We start from the raw sequence: 21,803 nt of genomic DNA, 5'->3' as shown, positions 1-21,803 counted from the left end.
CCACGTGGATAGTTCATAAATGAGTCATCCTACCACTGAACAATAGAATCTGCTGAACTGCACAGTTTCTCTTTTTCTTTCAGATTCAGCAGCGCCGGCAGGAACTGGAACAGTCTCTGGGAGTGCGCAACACATAAGTATTGCTCAAAAGATCCCATTGGCATCATGACCACAGAACGAGTGGACTTCTCAGTGTTACTTAGCTCACTGTTACACATGGACCTGCTTCCTGACTGGATGGGAATGTACCATCGACAAACCAGTCAGAACACCAGCTTTAGAGTGACCTTTGAAAAAACTGCCCACGGGAGGTGTCTCAAACCATTCCAGGCCATAGACAGCAGAAGATTCCTGTGCTCCATACAGGTGTCAATGTTAAAGAAGATTAAAGATTCATTCATCAACCGGCATCATTGAGTTCCAGTGGAAAGTTCAGACACTACACAGCAAATCCTTATGGGCTATGCATAGAATCATGGGTGGTATTGATGGGGGAGGTTGAGTTGAGTGTTGTAGGAGACTACAGATTAAGAGAAATAAAGGTAATTCTCATTCTGTTACCTAAGATTCTCAAATAGTAACTTCTCTGGAATAAGACAAGATAGTCCTGATAGCTGTGGAATGCTTTGCGTTCCTGAACAGAGTTTTCACTTCAGCTGGACCAGTGTAAGAAGCCATCGCACCGTGTGAAATAACAAACTAGGATGATTTTCAATCCTAGAATGAAGAGCCTCTCTGGAAGGAAAAAATATAGTCAGGACATTTCTTCTGCAAACTTTAATACTTCCTCTTTCCCTTGCCCCTGCAGTGAAAGGTAGACTGAATTATGTATCACTAGACAGTTTCATGGGTATGATCAACATGCAGTAGAAAGAGGAAGAAAACTATCTCCAGCATGAGAGCCTCCTAGGCATTCTTAGTATCAGTGGGGTTAGAAAAGCTGAAGTTGAAGCAAGAAAAAAGGCATTCTTAGAAAATGCAAATAACCTAATGGTGCTTTGCTGATATCTGCCTTGAACACAGTGGATATTAACGATAAGTCTATAGGTAAAATACGAGATTTCTTAAACATTTCTCTCCTTGTGTGCCATTAGGGATCAGGACTGAAAAAAAAACTTCCCTAACTGTTAAGTTGATTTAGAATCCAAGAGGCTTAAACTTCATGTAACATGGCAGTTTTCTCTTTACTTCAAGATGTCAACAGAGTTCCTGGGTTAGTCTCACATTTTGATCATAGGTAAACTGCCTCTTCCTATTCAGTTTCCCCATACATGATATGTGCTAGTTGTATAAGATGCTGTTGAGTTTTGAAGCCTTAAATAGCATAGAGGAACTATCCCTTAGAAATCACCTTGTTTTCAAATATATGACAAATTCAGACTATCAGAATTACAACATATTTAGCTGGAACCAGGGACATCTTCATTAAATCCTTCCCCCCATTCCACCTTTTGTAGTGCATAGATTGGTTTGTAATTAATGATCCAGCATGTTTTCTAGTCTAAAAAGCAGCTGCCAAAGTATAACTGTGTCCTGATAATGTAGCACTCAAAATCCTTTTCTAGGCTTCTCCTCTTCATCTCCTTTCTTTCACTTTCCTGGAAATAGAGTCAAGTTCACATGTGTTAAGGAAGGGAGGCAGCTCTTCTAAGTAATTAATTTTGCTATGGTATTGTCCTTTTCTCTTCTGCTGTCTTTGCTGATTTCTTTCATATTTGAAAGAAAAGTTTCTTCTGTCTAGTCACAGAAGAGAGAGTCTTCCCTCCCACCCCTTTATTTAATACCTCTGCTTTCACATTACCAGTGCCATAGCTTTTACTCTGTCCACTGCGTTCAGAGGTGTCTTGAAAAATTTACATATGATTGGTCATATGATGGCAGTACAACCATGCAAAACCACTGGTGTAAGGAAAAGCACAGCTGTACCTCTTTGCCCAAGGCCTTTTCCTGGGAATGGCTTGGCTTGGATTTTTTTGTGTGTGTGTTATAACCTCTTTTTTACACTAAAACCTGAAATCCTGCAGTCTTAAACTGGTAGAGACTGAGAGGTTGCCAAACAGTTAACAACTTAAAATCTTATGTGCTGTAGGACTCTGCTAATTGGACTACCAGCAAACACTGAGGGAAAACAGTGGGGATCATCTGCTACTGTGCTTCCGTATTTGTTATGCTGCTGTGTCAGTTGTGTGCATGCTGTCCAGTGTATAAAACTTTTTCTGTATGTGGTAAACAGAGCAGCTACATTCAGGGGATGTATTCAGATCTCCAGGAGTAATAAATGCCGAGAAAAATAAACGAGGATATGAGAAAGGAATGGGATGGGATAGATGCCTGCAGGATGTCTGCCAGTGAATTTTATTTTTGAGAACTTTGCCATATGAATGGCAAATATTTGTACAGAAAAAATCCAGTCATATGCCACAGCTGGCAAAATAATGGAGCCCAATCTGCTTTTAGAATCTCTCTTTAAAAATAATTGTATAGGTCTGTTTCCAAGCCTCTTTCAGAACAAAGTAATGAAGCAATGTGTTGCTGACCAGTGCATTCCAAGCAGCACCACTGGAAGGTGAAGCAATGTTAAGCACCAATGCTATGCTGAAGTGTATACACACGTGCATGTTTGTGCACACGCATGCTCGTGCATGATTTGGCCACTGTACATAGCAATCCAAAATTCGAAAATACGAATCCAAAATTCATATATCTCACTGTACATATTCTTCCTGCCCATAAAAAGACTTGTCACCAAAGAAGAGTCTTAGGAATAGCTGTCAGGTGTCTTCATTTTGATTAAAATGGTGTTTGAGAGTTTGATTCTTTTATTCCATGCTCGGAAGCAGTTTGAGCCTTTTACTGAAGAGACATAGAGAGAAATGTTATCTTCCATTCCAGGAGTGTAGCCAGGAGCTTGCTTTTAGCAAAAACAGACATTATATTCGAGGAGAAACAATTGGACAATTCTGGGAGGAACTGGACCAAATGCAGCTTGGGCATGTGGAAATGAAAGTCGGTAGTACTGAATAGGCATGTAATTCCAGCAGATTTTGAATGATAAATTTATTTTAATTTCAGGATGGTGGGCTTTTTTGGGTATTAAAGATGACAAGACTGTTACTTGTGGTCTTTGGTTTCTGCCACGGTACGATACAAATCTGTGCATACTGCAATAAAAAAAAATATATATATGTGCATAGATGTAGTTAAATTTATAGATGATAATATAGATGATTGTTAGAAAATATAGCATAAAACTAGGACAAGGTTAAAACAATTCCTGGAGTACCAGTAGAAGGGAAATATATCTTGGAGCTGAAGCGTTGGCATGGCAGTTAAAGGAAAAACAAGTGTTTGTGGAAGCAAAGTGCCAGAATAGAGAGGAGAATACAGCAGTGGTAAAAGGAAAGAGAAAGGTGGGAGCCACTGAAGTGCCATTAAGTCAAAGCACAGGATAACATGCAGATTAATGTTGCAACTAGCACAGTCTATGTGATTTTGTATATTTTGTGTGCATGTGTATATGTATACATATAGAGGGCAGGAGCAAGAGTCAGTCTCAACTGGTATAGAGCTTGGGAAATGGGCATGCAGGGTACAGCCAAATGTTCTGCATTTAAGTTCTGAGACACATTGCCAAAACTTCTCCTACTGTTATCAGTAGGGATTCAGCTATTTCACTTATCAGCATTGGCAGTTCTAGTGCACGCATGGTTTCAGCTGACAGCTTTTCTACACCACACTGTTTAGAATTTATTCTGATGAAGCTGAGTGAAATTATTGGTGTATATCCTAGGGCTTCGAATTTTGCTTAAAATGTAGTCAGGTGGTGGTTTCTCTTCTTTTTCTTTTTCTTTTTCTTTTTCTTTTTCTTTTTCTTTTTCTTTTTCTTTTTCTTTTTCTTTTTCTTTTTCTTTTTCTTTTTCTTTTTCTTTTTCTTTTTCTTTTTCTTTTTCTTTTTCTTTTTCTTTTTCTTTTTTCCTTTTTAACCTCTTTGTGTTGAGAGCCCTTTTATGGCAGTGCAAAGAGATGAGTGGGGAAAAAAAAGGCTCCTTTCTTCCTGAATAAGGAGGTCTCCTTTCTGTAACTGCTCTGTTGTTTAATAGGCTGTATCTGTTCTGCCAGATCCTGTATGATAAACACCTTTTCTGATCTCACTGAAGAAAAGTACTCCATTAAAAAGAAAACTGTGGGTTTGGGAGTGAGCAAATACATGCATAAGGAGAGGTGGGGGACAGACTCCCTCTGCTCTGTAGTCACCTTATCTTCACTGTTGGATGCTGAGTGAGTCGTAGAAAAGCTTTTAACAATAAATACTTTGTTTCTTTGTACCTCTTGCCCTTACCTTATGCCTCTTAAAAAAGAAAACTTCATTTCTTTTGTGTAAAAGTAATGCTGGAAGATTTTTTTCACACATTTCTTTTACAGAAAATTTTACCTAAGGATTAGGAAGATCTCACTTTCTATGTGAAACTGCTTAGAGACCTGGGAAGTACAGATCAATCCAAGGCCAATTAACGACACACATTTACACCAGTCCATGGTGTGGAAGTGATACATGAGATGTTACTCTCTGGGCTCTGCTACTGATATGAGGGATAATTTGGTGCAGTTGGTTTCTTCTTACTCCTGATGAAGACTCTAATGGTCTCAAGTTTCTGGATTTCTGTCCACATGTATGTGCACACGCATAAGGAGGGGCACACACATACAGGTTTTAAGTGGACTTGACAACAATGAGAGCTGTGTCACCAAGTTTAATCTTCTGGTGCTGTTTCCATAATGAATACGTGATGAAGATGGGAAATCCTTAACATTGGAGAGGTCTGGTTTCTTGCTTGGTCATTTGGTGTACAATTAGCACCATTATTATTAGTTTTAATCAATAAAGAAGTTGCAGCTGGGGCTAGAGCTTGGATGCTGAGAGGAGGCTGGAGAAAGCTATGCAAACAGCTAGCAGACTTCCAACAGAGGTTCCATACAAACAATCAATAATATTAGAAACATTTGACAGGATGAACAAGCTGCAATTCACCAGCTCAATGAAGAGTTTTTATTTGTTTGTTTTAAGGGTCAAAATTTCTTAGCTCAATAGACTTTCAAGAGAGAACAATATCAAGAAGTGGGGTGGGTGAAGACTAAAAAGAAGAGAGAATGTAAAAAAGGAAAGGAAGGCCTAGAATTATTTTAGCAACTGAGTGAAATGGGAAGCAGAAGTAGTAACCTTTTTTTGAGAATCACAGAATTTGTAGGTTGGAAGAGACCTCAAGATCATCGAGTCCAACTTCTGACCTAACACTAACAGTCCCCACTAACCCATATCCCTAAGCTCTACATCTAAACGTCTTTTAAAGACTTCCAGGGATGGTGACTCCACCACCTCCCTGGGCAGCCCGTTCCAGTGCCTAACAACCCTTTCAGTAAAGAAGTTCTTCCTAACATATAACCTAAAACTCCCCTGGCGCAACTTTAGCCCATTCCCCCTCATCCTGTCACCAGGCACGTGGGAGAACAGACCAACCCCCACCTCTCTACAGCCTCCTTTAAGGTACCTGTAGAGAGCAATAAGGTCGCCCCTGAGCCTCCTTTTCTCCAGGAAAGAAAGAAGAAACAGATGCTCCAGAAGAAAGCAAACAGATGTTAAAAACTCATAAATGTCTATCTAGATACTCCAACTAGAGTGGGGAAATTTCCATTTGGAAGTTTATGTAGGAAATTTCAGTATCTGAGACAAAATTTAATTTTGCACTTGAAAAAAAGTGTTTACACAATTCCTGGAAAGGGAGTTTAGTGGAGGACTTGTTAGTGTTAGATCGGAAGTTGGACTTGGTGACCTTGGAGGTGTCTTCCAACCTAGATGATTCTGTGGAAAAGCAAGTAGCAATAACAGCAATCATACCTTATAGTAACAACAGTCCTATGCATTTTTATCCCCTTCCTTTTAGAGCAGCAACAGGCAGGCTGTTTTTCCAGGATTCAGAGAAGGAATTAAGATTTACAGTTTAGTATCCTGACGCTTTTTTAGTTTTCTCAGAGTAAACTGAGCACTACTGAGTACAATGCGAAGAATGTGGATAAATGCAAAAAGAGAGATTAGAATGATCATATTATAGTTGCTTTTTGCAAGCGGAGTTGGAAGGCAGAAGTTAGATAAACTTAGATAGAGTAATTCTGTTACAAAAATTGGGTTCAACTCAAAATTAAGACATAGTCAATGCAGAGCTAATCAAAGTATCCAAATTTTAGGGCATGACAAAGCTGGGTAGCTTGAATATAACTACTTCAGGCTGAGGTACTTTGCTGTCAAAATTCACTTGACCAGCTTGCAGGCTTTAACACCTGGTTCATGTACATCCACAAAATTTTTGTCCTCATAGCAGTGATTCATACTACATGCCTTCTAAAACTTGAGGCTGGTTGTTACCCTCTATTTTGGTCTCCCTTCTCCCAACACAGCTGGGTACATACTAGTCACTGTCAAACTTACACACTTTGCCCATTGTTCCAGGGTCTCAATGTAAGCTCAGGTAGGCCTGGTCATCTGGCTCCTGTACGGGTTATATTGCAGTTGTGCGTTTCCTGCTTGGCTGTAACAACACCTTGCTGAGGGGCATGTTACTCCTGTCAGGTAGACTGACTTCAAGGCTTGCCTTTAGATGTGCCTTATAGCCATGAGCTTGTCTGATGAGTTGGACTCGGCTGAAGATGGCTACCTGCTCCAGGTTTGTTTTGCTTGCCTTGTTCTAGTACTGCTTGGCTGGCCCTCGGTCAGGGAGGCCTCTGCCTTATCAGGCACGCTACCATGCTCTGCTGCTGGCTGTGTCCCCTGGGGAGCAGTCACCCACCTCTTACTGCTCCCTGACAGCCGCTGTGTCTTTATCCTCCTGGCTTATGTGTGCTGTGCCATTTGCAGGCAATCTTCTATGCATTTCATATAGTTCTATAGGTTTTAAGTAGTATGTTCCCTTTCCAAATGTTGTACCTATTCTACCTGAACACTGTCCTTATCACCTTTCATTTCAATCACTTAAATGGACTGTGAAACACTGTGTTGCTCCTGCCCTGTGTTCATGCTTCAGTTGTTCTTGCCCAATTATGTTTTTTTTCCTTACCCAATTACTTTTTTTTTTTTCCCTTTTTTCCCCCTTTTTCTTTTTCCCCTTTAGAGTGTGCTTAGACTTTAGACATGTTATGGTTTAACCTGACCGGCAGCTAAGCACCACACAGCCGTTCGCTTACCCTACCTCCTCCCTCTCTGGGATAGGGGAGAGAATTAGAAAGAAATGAAAACCTGTGGGTTGAGATAAAGACAGTTTATTAGGACAGGAAAGAAAGGGAAAATAATGACAATAACAATAACAATAATAATAATAATAATAATGCATACAAAACAAGTGATGCACAATGCAATTGCTCACTACGCGCTGACCGATGCCCAGCCTATCCCCGAGCAGTTGCCCCCCCACCCTGGCCAGCCCCCTCCATATTAATTGTTCAGCATGACCCCAGATGGGATGGAATACCCCTTTGGCCAGTTTGGGTCAGCTGTCCTGTCTCTGTCCCCTCCCAGCTCCTGCTGCACCCCCAGCCTGCCTGCAGAACAGTGTGAGAAGCTGAAAAGTCCTTGGCTTAGTGTAAGCACTGCTCTGCAAGAATTGAAACATCATTGTGATATCAACATTATTCTCATCCTAAATTCCAAAAACAGCACCTTACCAGCTACTAAGAGGAAAATTAACTCTATCCTAGCTGAAACCAGGACACATGTCTAGTTCCACTCCAGGACAATTAATTAATTCAACAATCTGGTCCTTTCTTACTTTGATTCTGTAATCTAGGACAAATTGCCTTTCTAGAAGTAGAACAAGAAATGACAGTGGGAAGGAAATAGTGAAACAAACAGATATTTGATAAGGCTGTGAAGGGACAGAGGTACTTGTTTACCTTGAGTACTGCTCCAGCTGATGCTGGAGCAGTTCTTGAGCATCCTGTCCCTGGAGGTGCAGTACTGTGTATGGGAGCACAGCCTTAAAACCTGTACTGCAGCAGTGGCCCTGGCCAAAATTTTCATTGCAGGATGTCCAATGCTGGCACATAGACAATGATGGATGGTTGTGAGGGAGTAGACTTCTCATCCTTGTAGGTCGGGGCTGTGCGTTATTACAGTCCTTACCTTCCCCCCATAGAATTACAAGTAGGTGTAGTAAAGGGTGGCCTAAGAGCTTTTGTGATTTAATCTCTCAGACATCCTTTCTATCCAGGTCCTTCTACCCAGGTTCACCATAAAATTGAAAGTGGAAGAACCCAGTGGTTTCGTGGAGAACCATTGGAAAAAACCCGCTTCCTGTCCAGCCCTCAAATGATGGGATACTGTTCAAGGCATACACTGGCCTAGGACAACATGCATTGTCAAAGAATAGCCCCAGAGTCCCCTAGAGATGGGTAGTGTGGGCTGCCAAGGGGAAGGACAAGGGCTTGCCCTCAATGGACTGTGGGGAGAGGGCACAAGATGGCCAATAGGAATGGCTGATATTCCATCAGTTCCCAGCAGAGAGACAGGTCTGACCCTGAAACCCTTGTCTTTCTCCTCTCCACTCTTTCTTCCTCAGTATTATTATTATTATTTTTTACTTCCTCTGTCTCACATCACCTTCTCTGTTCTGCAGCCTATGGCTGCAGAAGGCAACTTCCCCATGGGATGTATGAATGAACACTTCTCCAGGCCTAAAGTCTGCAGTTCCCCAGGCAAACTGGAAGCATACAGGCACAGAGCCCTGACACTGTCACTCTGCACTGGGGAAGTGGCTATCACCTGTATTGGGTTTACCTATTAAAAATTAACCTTTTTTTTTTTTTTTAATTGGCAGTCATTTAAAACAGATAGAGGGAAAAGAGTGCTCTGGGGAACAAAGAAGTTCTGAGGAGGGGTGCTGACTGAGCAAGAAAGAGACAAAGAAGGTTGTAGAGTGAGAAGCACTCTAGGAACCTAAGAGAGTTTCCAGGAGGCATTGTGATGGAGAGGATGGGTGAGGCCAGAGAGACAAAAGAATGCTTGGGGAAACAGTGAGAGAGGGTCTGCATGGTGCACAGATTTTGTCATGAGGTGTATTTGGTTTACGTGGCAAGGTTTGGGTAGTGGGAGATTCAGGGGTAGCCTCTGTGGGAAGTTCAGAAGCTGACCCACATTAGATAAGAGTCAGTTCCAGCTGGCTCCAAAAGCAACCTGTTGCTGGCAAAAGCTGAGCCATGAATGCTGCTGGTTATGCCACTGTGAGAACATAGTTAAGAAAGGGAAAACAAACAAAAACAAACAAACAAAAACACCTGCTGCATAGGGGAAACTGGGAGACAGAATTGAAAAATGTAGAGAAACAATCCCACAGACACCACGGTCAGTGAAGAAGGAGGGTGAGGAGGTGTTCCAGGCACTAGAGCAGCCACTGAAAGAGGACCAAGCTGGAGCAGGCTGTCCCCCTGCAGTCCGTGGTGTACCAGATCTCTAAACTGCAACCCCACGGAGAGGAGCCCACAGTGGACCAGGTGATCTGGCAGGAACTGCCATCTGTGGAGGACCCATGCTGGAGCAGTCTACTCCTAAAAGATGGACCCCATGGTACAGACCCATATCGGAGCAGTTCTTGAAGACTCTCAGTCTGTGTGGAGCTCACGTAAGATCAGTTCAGGAAGGACAGCATCCTGTGGGAGGGACCCCATAATGGAGCAAGGGAAGAGACTGACCATGAAGGAGTGGAAAGTTATGAAGTGTTAGGGACTGACTGCAAACCCCATTCTTTGTTGCCTTGTGCCATTGAGGGGGGGGAGGTATAAGAGGGTGGTTGTGGGGAAGGTGCTTTCAGTGTATTTTTGGTTCTCATTGCTCTAACCTGTTATTAGTAGGTAATAAATTACATTAACCTCCCTGTGCTGACTCTGTCTTGCTCGTGATGGTAACTGGTGAATGATTTCTCTGCACTTAACTCTTCAGCTTTTTTTCATCATGTTTTCCCTCCCTGTTCTTTTTAAGGGGGAGAAGAGGGGAAGAGGTGAGAGGGCAGTGTGGTGGTGTTTAGTTGCCTCATCAGTATGAAACCACCACAGACAACCTCATGTGGTGCCAGTTCCATTCTGGGGTATGTGGTGGTGCTGTGGGTTGTGGCCCTGTATTGCTGAAGGGCTGCAGCTGTGAGGTGTAGTGGGAGGAACCCCAGGTGTGGCAGTGAGGGTGCTGATGGATACAGCCCCTCTGCATAAAGGAGCTGCCCCAGGGAGGATGAGCAGGGGTTGTTGGGTCAGTGGAGCAGGGAGTCACTAGGGGGTTGCTTTGGGCTACTTTTACTGCCCCAAGGGGGCTGGGCTGGTATTACCAAGGCTGCAGCTTCATCAAGGGAGAAACTGAGTGGGGCTGGGGTGTCTGTGGGAGGGCAGCAGGGAGACTTGGTGTCTATTGGCTAGGACAGGAAAAGTCCTGTGTGGGGAGCTGCAGAGTGGGACTGTGGCACCATGTTGGGGCAGGAGACAGCAGCAGGGCAGCACTCCAGGCTATGTGGGTCTGGCAGCAAAGTGGGGTGGTGGTAGGGAGTACTGTGTCCCTCCAGTGTCAAGACTACGGAGAGTGTTGCATCCTGCAGCATGCTGAGAGTTGTACTCTGATGACCCAGGGTTCCAGTTGGCCATGCTATTCTTTGAAGCCTGCTGGGAAATTGAAGTTATTTTGTTGCCACTAGGCTTGTGGGTAAGGAGTCACTTGCACCAAAGAGTAGTTCCTCCCTCTGTGGCAGTGTGGGAATTTGCAGTTTCCTGCAAATTTCATTTGATTTTTTTGCACAGTTCCTACTCCCCTTGTTAACAGGTCTGGAAAACAAATATACTTTTGTGCACGTGCGGTTGTCGGCCAGCTCTGCATGTGTGTGGAAAAGACATGGTGCTTGCTACTGCCACCTGATGACTTTCACAGTATTTACATTTTGATGTCCGTAAGTGCATTAAAAACAATCCTTATGGTGCCATTTTTCAAAACAATGACGACTCTGTCTTTTCAAAGCTGTAATTTGTAGTTTAATTTCTGTTACTTGCTAACTGTTGAGAACATCTCATTAGGACTCCTGCCATAAAAGTCCAAGCAGGTTTTAAGCCATAAATGCTTAGTAAAATGTGCAGATGCTTACAGCATTGCTTACAAAACCACATGTAAACCATGCATATGTCAATTTTTTGAGAATATTCAGCCAGAGTATTTAACAGCCCATGAAGCTGAATTTCTTGTACCACAGATTCTTGAAATGAAGCATACTGTGGGCCTCTGCAAATCTGTTCCTGTAGTGTTCAGAAACCCATCTTCTTAAACTCATCCTTTAGACAAATGCCACTTTCTGTAACATATATATATATTTAAATCATATACTTCCATAAGCTGTCTGGTAAGTGTTCTGTTTCACCATCATGAGTTTGACAAGATTGTCTAATGCAAGGCATCGGTTAACTCCTAAATACTTGGATGATTGCGTTCTTTTCTTTTTAAAAATGTATTATTATAGGAAAGCTCCATGATTATATATATAATACCTAGAAGTTTTACAGCAGTTGCACATAGGATTGACTTTTTTTTCAAATATTTTTTAACTATAAAATATTACATAATTATGCATTTGACTTCAACATTTAATATAGAAGAATAAATCTTTTGCTGTTTTTAGAGTGTTTCATTAAAAGTTTATTTGTTTTCTCTTCCTGTTACAGCAGAGTTCTTATGAAGCTTCTGTTCAGGAAGTTGGTAAGGGATTTTTGGCAAACATTCATGTAGATATGCAGAGGATTTGACAGTACCTATCCCAGATGCTACTTCTGTAGCAGAGGATTAGATTTATCAACCCTATGAATGAGAACACTTGCCATTTTGCATAGTCTGTTAGCAATGTCAAATTATGATTGGGACTGAAGAGTATGTTGTAGCATTTCATGATTCTAAGTTACTCAATAGGTGACACTTAAGTGGGTAGATAGCTTGCTTGGCTGCTGAACTGCTTATTGCAAAGTTTAGACTGACACATAGTGCTAAAGAAAATTCTACTTTTTTATTACGATGGCAGCTCTGTTAGGAAGAAGGAATGATGGGGACAGAGATGGAAAGTGTATCGAGAAACTCAATTTCAGGCATGAGACAAAGAAAGCAAGGAGTGCAAAACGGGAAATGTGCAGTCAAGAGACTGATTTATTTATTTTTCTAATTCCCTCGAGGCAGTCCCTCAGCTAATGCCATCTAGATGAATCTAGACTGTGGATTGTTAATATATAATAATAATAATAATAACAATGTTTTACGGAAATGAGGCTTGTGTGAGTGTTTAGCTTTTTCTGTTCTTTCTGTTAATAATTCTAAACCCACTGGCTGGTGTAGAAGATAGGTCACGTGGCTGAAACATTTTTTGTGGTGATACTGGATTTGTGCCTTGGTAAATGAGTACACCTGTTATTACAGCGTGACAGATGTCTGATTAGCATAAGACCACATCAGACCTATTCTTGGTCTGATTACATGTTGTGGGCTCTTAATTGGAAATATGTTCAGCTCTTCCTTACTGTGTTTTATTTTTTTTCAGATAGAGTGTGGGGTTTTTTGTTTTTGTTGTTTGTTTGTTTGTTTTTTATTGAAATCTTCGTTAGAGTATCAAATCAGGATCCAGTAAATATGTATAAGCAACTAGCCTATAGCGTGTACCAGTCAGTATTAGACTGCAATTCTGTTAGCAATAGCAAACCAGAGGAAGATGCTTAAGGTAAGTGCTTGTTCTGCCTCAAGTTGAATGGAAAGATACTGATATTGAGCATGCCAGGGACTGTTTGAATTATATTTTTTTATAAGAAAAAAAGTGTAGGTGATTGTTGATGAATGGGATTTTGTTTACTCTTTTTGTTATCTTTTCCTACTAAAGATTGCATCACTTGTAAAACTTAATCTTGCAGTTTATACATTTTGTAGTATCTGTAGCAAAATAAACTGCAAGACAAGAGTAAATTAGCAAGTACAAAGACATGTTATTCTATAGATAAGATTAAATAACACAGTTACTTATTCAGTTTTCATTTTCAGAGAACGCTCCTGCCAAGTACGTGAGGTTTTTGCTAATGTGACTGGGGAAAGGAATGGCTGTGCTTTCTTTTTTCTTCTGTTCTCTACCCCCCCTCCCCTGCCCTTCTTTTTCCTCCCCCCCTTTTTTTCCTTTTCTCTCTTGATAACAGGGACTTGATTTTTTTTTTTTTTTTTTCCTTAGAGGTCCAAATTGAAATATTAAAATGTTAATGGTCAACAGTGTCAGAGGATTGGGTGGCATTTTCAATTTAAAGGGTAAAGAACATGGAAATTTCATGTATGTTAATGTTACTCTGTTAATAAGGCTGAAGTACTAGTTGCTTGCTGTTTGAGATTTTTTTTTCCCCTTAAATATCCTCCACAAAGGCTTTTGTGGACATGCTGTGTATCTTTGCTGTTCTTCCATTATTCATTTGGTACGAAAGAGTGCTACAAAATACAAAGGCTGTAGACAGACATCTACCATTGTTGTAGATGCCTTAAGTCACGTATTTGTCCTTTTAGCCTGCCGTTTCCTTTACGTTCAGCTGAATTTTGTGCAGTGCTACATTCAAATTGGTAACATTGCTGCTGAAGTGTTCTTGGTTAAAAATAATCTTACTGTAATAGTGAATTCACTTAATATGGCTTTGCACAATGACTCTCATTATAGTAACATTTTTTTCTTTTGCCACAGATATGAGAAAAGCTCTTTCCAGAGATATGGAGAAGAAATCAATTATATCTCCACCTCATCTTTTGAGACCAGAAGACACTGAGTACCTGTAAGCAGTGATAGTCAGGTGACATACTAAGAGCATGAGGTTCCTTCTCTGCCTGCCTCCCTCCCCCTCCCCTTCCCCCAAGATATTATGGATGAGGAATCTTAGTCTCAATGTTTTTCCCCATGAAATACCAAAAGCAATATTGAGAAGACTACTTACATTGTCTCTTTTGGTAATAACTACATACTTTTGCACTTACCCTTGCAACTTTTCCTTTCAAATACTATTTGAGACTATTAAATGGAGTCACCTCCGGTATGTGTCTTTTTTTTTTTCCCCAAACCAAAAATGTCTGAAGTCAGTAATAATAAAACTCATAAAAATGCATTTCTTCATGACCAGTGAAAATACTGTACACTATCCATGGAAAGGAGAAGGGGAAGGAAGGCCTGATATGTAGACTAGACCCACTACACAGGGAGGTCTGCTGCCTCCCGGGGACCCGGGTTAAAGATGTAAGGAAGAAACTTCCTTTGCTAGTACAGCCCTCGGATTATTATCCTCTTTAGTTGTTTCAGGTAGGCAGTGATGAAACAGGAAGAACTTCTTTAAGGACTATGAAGGACTTCAGAGCCATGGGGTGACTGTTCAAGGGTTCAGGAGCACAAGTCATTCTCCTCTATCCCTCCGGTTATAGGAAATAATAAGGGACTGGACATGATGGGCCAGTGGATTACTACTTGGCTCTGAGCCTGGTGTCACCAGCAGGGGTTTGGGTTTTTTGAGCTTGGCTCGATTTGCAGGAGACCAGGCCTGCTGAAAACAGACAGGAACAGCTTATTCCACTGGCAGAAAATGGTTTTAGGATGGGAGTTGGCAAGATTCGTTAACAGAGCTTTAAACTAGCTATGAAGGGGGGTTTTGCGGTGAAACCAGGGTCACTAGAAAGGAGCCTGAATGTAACATACCAGTTCTTATCGTTGAGGAGTGTGCTACCAAGACCTTGCAGACTTGTGTCTTGGTGAAGGAGGATGACATAACATTTTGCAGGAAGGACACAAGGGTTGGTGAGAGGTTGATTACTATGGAAACACCTGAGTATGGTCAAGAGGGTGTTAGGGCTTCTCCCTCCCAAAAGGTGGCCCAGCTGAGGTGCATTTACACTAATAGCAAACAGGAGGAGCTGGAGCCCACCATGCTAGTAGGAAACTATGATGTAGTTGCCACCACTGAAACCTGGTGGGATGATTCCCATGACTGGAGTGTGGTCATTGATGGCTACAAACTGTTCAGAAGGGATAGACTAGGAAGGAGGGGAGGAGAAGTTGCCCTCTGTTTTAGGAAGTGGATAGATTGTGAAGAGCTATGCCTGAGAAACAGCTGTGACCAGGTTGAGAGCTTGTGGGTGAAAACCAAGGACCAGTCCAGTAAAGGATATCTAGTGGTTGGGGTCTGCTACAGGCCACCTGATCAGGGGGAGTCTGTTGACAAGGCCTTCTTGCATCAGCTGCAAGAACTGTCACGCTCACAAGTTCTGTTACACGCTGGTATGGCTCCTGTCGTGCTCCCCTGTTCCTTCTTGCTTGTCCTCCATCTCCAACCTTACTGCCCTGCTTTCTATCCTTCTTGTTTTCACTCTCTCCCTCTGTCCAGCTCCCCACCAGGATCTCTCAGTCCAGCTTGTCCCTGCTCCCCATTCTCACACACCCCCACACACACACACCTTTTGCTCTCTTGCTTGCAACCCATCCCAGGCTTGTCTTTCTTTTCCCCACTCTGTCCTTCTTCCTGGCTTTCTCAATTTTTCTCCCTCCCTAATGTTTCACTCCCCATGTCTGCACTGCTCTTGTTGTTGCGGTCCCTCCACCCTCCTTCCACTCTCTGTTCTATTGGTCTGCATCTCTCTGTCCTGCTGCCTCTGCCATCGTTCTAGCCCCTTGTCCACCCAGCTCACCTCTTATCCTCTCTGTGCCTCTGTCCTGCTCCCCTTCCCTTTATGCTCTTTTGCTGTCTCCGCCTTGCTCCACACTGCTGTCTCTCCTTTCTCCATCTCTGTCCCATTCTGCACCTCTCTCTCAATTACAGTGCTCTGATCTCAGTTGTTCTGCCCCCTTTAAGGACTTTTCAGTTCTCCATCTCTCATCAGTTCTTCTCCATTTCTCATTTCTGGTGCCCATCACTATTTGATTTTTCTCAGTCTGCCTTTCCTGCTCCTCATTTCTCAATTTCTCTTTCTGACAAATTTTACCACTTTGTCTACCTCTGCTTTTCCGTGTTCTTGCATCCTGCTCTGCTCCACTGTCTGTATTGTGCTTTCTTGCTCTCCACCACTCTCTTTCAGTTCAGTCATTGTGTTCCCTGTCCCCTCTCCCAATCCCACCTCTGTCCCTGTGCTGGCCTTTCTCTCTCTGCCTCCCTGTTGTTCTCCTCTCTCCCTCTTTCTTGCTTTCTCTGTCCTGGTGACCATCACTATTTTATCCTTCTCCATCCCTTTGTCCTTATTCCTATTCCTTTCCTTATCTGTCTTTGCCTCCAAGCCTAACCCAGTTGTTCCCTTCCTTGCTTCTCTCTGTCATTCTGTCTTTCTTCCCCTGCCCTGTTGTTTCTCACTATACCTATCATTATTTTTACTCTGTCACCGTTCTGCTTCCTCTCCTTGTCTTTTTTTTGTCTTTCTGTGCTGTTCCCTGTCTCATCTTTCTAGCTATAACCCCCTGACCAGCCTTTGTTTTACTTTCTCAGTCTTTGTCCTGCTGCCTGTTGCAGTTGTTTTTTCCTCCAGTGCTGTCCTCCTTTCTGGTCCTCTGTTCTCCTCCTTCCTCTACTCTCTGATCAGCCCTGTCCAGCTCCCTATCCCATGGGTTCTTCTTTTCTCCCTCTGGCTGTCAATTTTCTCTCTCATTGCTTGTGCTGTACACCATTTTCCTCAATTTTTCTTTGTTCTTCTCTGTCTTGCAGCCCACGGGTGCAGGAAGCAACTGTTCCCCATGGGATAGATGTCTGGCCCTCCAGGAGAAGGGGGAAATGTACAGGGACAGAGCCCTGCTACAGCCTCCTTCCTGGGAGTTCTGTGCATGAGATAGTAGGATTTTGGTTCTTTTGCTTGTATTGTTGTGTTTGCAGTCTCTGGCCCTTGGTAAATGGCTGTCACCTGCACCTATCAGTGCAGGTTCTGTATTAGGGTGTGTGGAGGGGGCAGGTGCTGGGGGGTGGTTGCTCCATGTTCCTGAAGGGTGGCAGCTGTGGGCTGGGGCTGGAGGGGCTCCAGGTGAGGCTATGAGGGTGCTGATGGGGACACCCCCTCTGGGTATGGGCGCTATCCAGCTGCGGTGGGTGCAGGCCGTGGGGCCAGCAGAGGAGGAGGGGGCAACAGCAGTGGCAGTCTCAGCTGTCCTCACTGCATGCGGTGGGCGTGCTGGGGCTCGTCTGTGATGAGGGGGCGGCTGCCAAGCGTGGCCAGGGCGGCAGCTGCTACAGGGGAAGGGGGGGCTGGGGCTGGAGGTCTGTGCCCCCGGGAAGGACAGGCTCGGGGCGCCTCTGCTGTGCAACCGGCAGCTGGGGCACAGAAAGCCGCGGGTTAGGGGGGAGCCGTGAAACGGGGGCGGGCACCGGGCTGGCCCCAGAGCACGGTGAGGGTGCGCGGGAGGAGGCGGCTGGGTGCCGCTGGGAGCGGCCGCCCCCAGGCTCTGGGCTCCCGGCCGGCCGCGTGGGTTCCCGGGGCATGCCGGGAAATGTAGTTTGCCACTGCTGCTCACGTTGCAGGCCCGGAGCGTCCCGTGGCCAAGGTGCAGTAGCGCCGCGCCGTGCTGCCGCCTGCTGGCCACAAGGCGGAAATGCAGGCAAGAGGCGGCAGCGTGGCGCCTGTTCGCGCTCTGCTGCCACCTGCTGGCCGAAATGGGGTACTGCAAGCAGCACGGAGAACGGCGCCGTTCGGGCACGCGCAGTAGCGCCCCGTCCTCGCGAGCATGCGCGGCAGCACCCCGTGGTGAGCGTGTGCGGTAGCGCCGCCTACCGGACGCGTGCGGTAGTGCCCACACGAGTAGGCGCGGCCGTGTACCCCGACGCACGCGCACTAGCGCCCGTCCGCGGGCGTGCAAGGTGCCCCCGCGTGTGCACGGCCCCGCCGCTGGGTGTGGGCGTGCGGGGGGGCGCCGCGGTGCCGCAGGCACCGACCGGGTGCGGTAGCACCGCTGTCAGGGCCGTGGGCAGCAGTGCTCCTCGCTCGCTGCACCGTGGTTGTACCGTGGGTGCTGTTCTCTTTAGCTGTGGTGGTGGTGGGACAGGTGCCTGAGGCGCAGTGACACAAAGTTGGTGGATTTGGGCACCTCGAGACGTTGTGCGGGGCCAGGCACCGGGCAGGCGGGGGTGCTGCATGATCCATGGCTCCTGGGGAAATGACCGTTGTGCCAGCTCGGGGCAGTGGCAGGGGCTGTGTCATGCTGGGCTACAGCGCAGTGCAATGGGGTCTACGCTCGGAATAGCTTTTGGGTCCCACCTGGGTGGAAAGCGGAGGGGGTGAACCCTCTGGGTGTGGGTGGCTGCTTCCCATGTGCTCATGGCAGGAAGCAGCAGAAGCCCTGGGGCACGGCAGGACAGCAGACTGGGATCCAGGTCTGCCTGCCCAGGGAAGTTTCCTAGTGACCACTTGGATAGCTTACCAGGCAGCTGGAGGAGGGCTATGAGCCCGGGGCAGGTTCTGGGAAGAAGTAAAACTACCCACAGCTTATTCCTTCTTTTCCACGGCTGGCACTGAGAGCTGAAAGGTCCTTTTGTCCCCTGCAGCTGCCAGTTGTCTGTGTCTGCCTGAGGCTCATAGAGCTTTGGCCCATGTAAGGTGTGCAAGACTCCACTGTGTTCTTTTGAGTGGGTGACAGATCAGCCAACAGTTACTTACAGAGGAAGCCACATGAGAGAGTGAGAAAGAGTTTGAGTTAGAAATTCTCCCCAGCAGAACCAAGTACAGGAACTGTGATGAGTGTCCTACTGCCCAACCCATTCCCACTCCCCTCCTTCCTCCTGCATCTTTCACCCTTCCACCTGCTCCTGCCTCCATCTCTTTCTTGTGCTCATCTTCACTGCCCCAGCTCTCTATCCACCTGCCTGGCTGACTGTCCCTTCGTGGGGCTTTCCAAACCCTTATTTCTTTCACTGGGGGGATCCCTGCTGCTGTTTGATCAGATAGGGGTGCACACTTGATGAGGAAAATAATACAATATTTAATATGATCTTTTATTGCATTAAGAGTTTTCATTATCTCTAGTCTCTCCAAAGTTCAGAAAAAGTGGAAAAACTTGGGAATTCAGGAAAAAATAATAAGCTAAATTATATTAATGGACAGGAAAGAGTAGGGTTGAGGTTATTCCCATCCCTTTTCTTAGCATGTGCCACAGCCATCAATCAGCTTGAAATGCCTATGAGGTACTTACTGGCCAGCCAGTGAGATCTGCATTGCATCTTGGGCCAACAGCAGATGTGAATCGTGATGATAGTGTTTCAGCAACTTCTGTCAAATTATTGGCAAATGTCATTCACAGATGGAAGAAGTCTTCTTGGCCCATATGAAACCAGAGCGCTGTTGCTTCCTAGCAAATGGAGACCAGGTGTACATACAACGCTGCCAAAGGAACTCTCACTGCAATGGCAAGGTCTGTTCTCAGGGCTGTTAACAACACAAATGGCAGTGAGAGCAGAAGAGTCAGACACCTGGGTCTCTGCAGGACACAACACGAACAGGAAGCAGCCATGCACCAGAAGCAGATGACAAAGCAGGCAGCTTCACAGAGACTAAATGCAGATGGGGGATAGGGAGGCATAAGTATTATTTTTTAGCTTTTAATGTCTGGCAAGTGGATGGTGAGAGGGCTTTCTGTTAATGTAATGGTGGAGGTAAAGAGCTAGATTTAGAGCACGTTATGTAGCTGTATGTATTGTTCTGTTGACATAGTGTCAATGAAAACATTCTACATGTTCCGTGGGAGTCCTTTCAGAAAACAGAGACAGGACACAATTGATGTGAGCCATAATCCCATACAATATGTGTACCCTGGGAGTCTCACAGCACATGAAACTGCTCCATGGTTGGGGAAAAACACCCCTTTTCTGACTAATTCGTGCTGGCTTCAATTGTGACCTGTGCCCACACGCCTAGAAAGGCCTCCAGAGTTCATGCATGCAATGAGTGGCCAGAACTGTCTCCCCTCCAGCACAATCATGCTCAGTGCTCAGAGTACCTTCCCAGTACAGCAGCGCTGCTCCCTTGGTCACCCTCATGTTGCAGAACAAGGCAAAGACCTGTGGCTCCATATTTTGTAACTCTTGTTTTTAATTCCTCTACCTCTGACCTGCAACCCATAGCTACAGCAAGCAACCACTCCCCATGGGTGTGTGCATATGAATGCTGCTCCAGCCCTGGCTTCTAAGATGCCCCACGTGAAGGTGGAGAGTGTGGGGAGCTGAGGCTATTGCAGAAGTAATTGGCATGAATTAATTAACAGCTGTTTTCTCACTTGCACTCCTTGCAGTGCATGCAATCCCGCCGCACTGGGTAAGTGCCCATCGCCAGAGTCCAGGGGAGCAGATCAAATACCGAGCTGCCAGGGAGGACGTTTCCGCAGGGTTACTCTATTGCAGTTGGAGCTGGAGACTCAGGTGTAGATAATGAGGGTGGTGCTCCGAGAACACCCTACCTGTAAAGACACGGGGCGAATGCGATGAGGAGGCGGAGCCGCGCCAATGAGCGCGGAGCGAAGGGCGGGCGCAGAGGCTTCGTGGGCGGGGCACGCGGCCGGCGGGGCGGGGCGGGGCGGGGCGGGGCATGCAAATTCGTGTCGGGGCCCAGCCAATCGGGCGCTTGGGGGCCCGAACGGGCCGCTGGGAGGCCCCGGCGCCGCGGCGGCGGGGCGCTTGGGGGTCGCGGCTGCGAGCGGAGCGCGGGCGAGGGCGGGCGAGGGCGGCGGGTTGAGGCCCGGGAGGGCGGGGGCGGGCGGTGGAGCAGTGTCCGTGAGGTCGGGGTGGTGGGCGCGGGAGCGGGCGTCGCGGGGCCGGGTGGGTGGGCATCGCTTCTCGGCCTTTTGGCTAAGATCAAGTGTAGTATCTGTTCTTATCAGTTTAATATCTGATACGTCCTCGATGAGAGGACTTTATATTAAACGGATTTTTGGGCTCGGGAGTTGGATCCGGAGCTTGCTCCCTCCGCTCCGCGCATCGTCCCGGTATTGCAGTACCTCCGGGAACGGTGCACCTCCCTCGGGAGGTTGCTGTGCGAGTGCAAAGACAGAGCTGGCCGCTGGGGGGCGGGGGAACGCGCGGCGCGGGACGGGACGGGGCAGCGGCCCCCGAGGAGCAGCTGCCGCCCGGCCGCCGCAGGCTTCCCGGCTCGGCGGAGGGCACGGCGCGGCCCAGCGCGTGCGCTCGCTTCCCGCCTCGCTGCCCCTTCCGCGGGCCGGAACGGCTCTCTGCCCCCTCGCGCTCCCGCCAGCGCCTGCCGCCCCTTTGCACCGGGGAAGCGGCCGGGGCGCGGCGGGGGCAGCGTGGTTCGGAAGGTTTTCTTGGGCTTGCAGCCGGGGCTGGCGAGAGAGGGAGTTAGGACAATCTGACCGGGTAGACAGAGAGCGCTGGCAGCATGCAACTAGGATGCTCCCTGCTGTCTCTGCCGACTATGCTGCCTTGTGCAAAATAACTAAAGCAAGAAGCCTCGGGCCCCTTGCCGAGGTCACTCTCTTCATAAGAGTGGGAGCCTGTCTTAAGAAACGGGCAGAAACCGGTCCTGCGCATGGACAGGAGCCAAGGAGCAACCGACTCTGCGCAAAGACAAGAGGGCAGCTAGCGGGGACGAGGAAGGGCCACCAACCTTCATCCCCATGACCCCCGACGACCGCCACCGGGAGACACTGCGCGAGCGCGGGTGGGGGGGGTGCTTGTGGAAATGACTTCTCGAACTACTTTTAACGTCAGGCGGGGACGGGCTGCGAATGCGTGTAGGCGCGCTGTGAAACTTTGTGCAAATGAAACTCTTTGCT

General features: G+C 46.3%; 1 protein-coding gene, 1 long non-coding RNA gene and 1 other non-coding gene across 21 annotated transcripts in view; all 3 read left to right on the top strand.

Annotated features, from left to right (window-relative positions):
* SMARCD3 (SWI/SNF related BAF chromatin remodeling complex subunit D3) overlaps positions 1-4,325 on the top strand; it is a 93,540-nt gene extending 89,215 nt beyond the window's left edge. For all 18 annotated transcript variants that reach the window (XM_068673019.1, XM_068673028.1, XM_068673021.1 and 15 more), the window contains one exon: positions 84-4,325. In XM_068673019.1, the coding sequence (XP_068529120.1) occupies positions 84-137 (54 nt within the window). In that variant the 3' untranslated portion in view covers positions 138-4,325. The remainder of the gene's footprint in view (positions 1-83) is intronic.
* A 2,009-nt stretch (positions 4,326-6,334) lies between these two features.
* Positions 6,335-21,043, top strand: LOC137851921 (uncharacterized). 2 transcript variants are annotated; one of them, XR_011093575.1, is made up of 5 exons: positions 6,335-10,726; positions 10,844-12,767; positions 13,758-13,845; positions 16,744-16,867; positions 19,320-21,043. It is a non-coding gene; the product is annotated as an uncharacterized lncRNA (long non-coding RNA). The 2 variants fall into 2 exon arrangements; XR_011093574.1 differs by lacking the exons at positions 16,744-16,867; positions 19,320-21,043 and having other exon boundaries at positions 13,758-16,737.
* Positions 20,840-21,030, top strand: LOC137852835 (U2 spliceosomal RNA). The gene has a single exon (XR_011094064.1). It is a non-coding gene; the product is annotated as a U2 spliceosomal RNA (small nuclear RNA).
* Positions 21,044-21,803: the final 760 nt, after the last annotated feature.

This window comes from Anas acuta, chromosome 2 (assembly GCF_963932015.1).
Source record: "Anas acuta chromosome 2, bAnaAcu1.1, whole genome shotgun sequence".
Taxonomy (NCBI): domain Eukaryota; kingdom Metazoa; phylum Chordata; class Aves; order Anseriformes; family Anatidae; genus Anas; species Anas acuta.
This window is presented reverse-complemented; position numbering and strand designations above follow the sequence as displayed.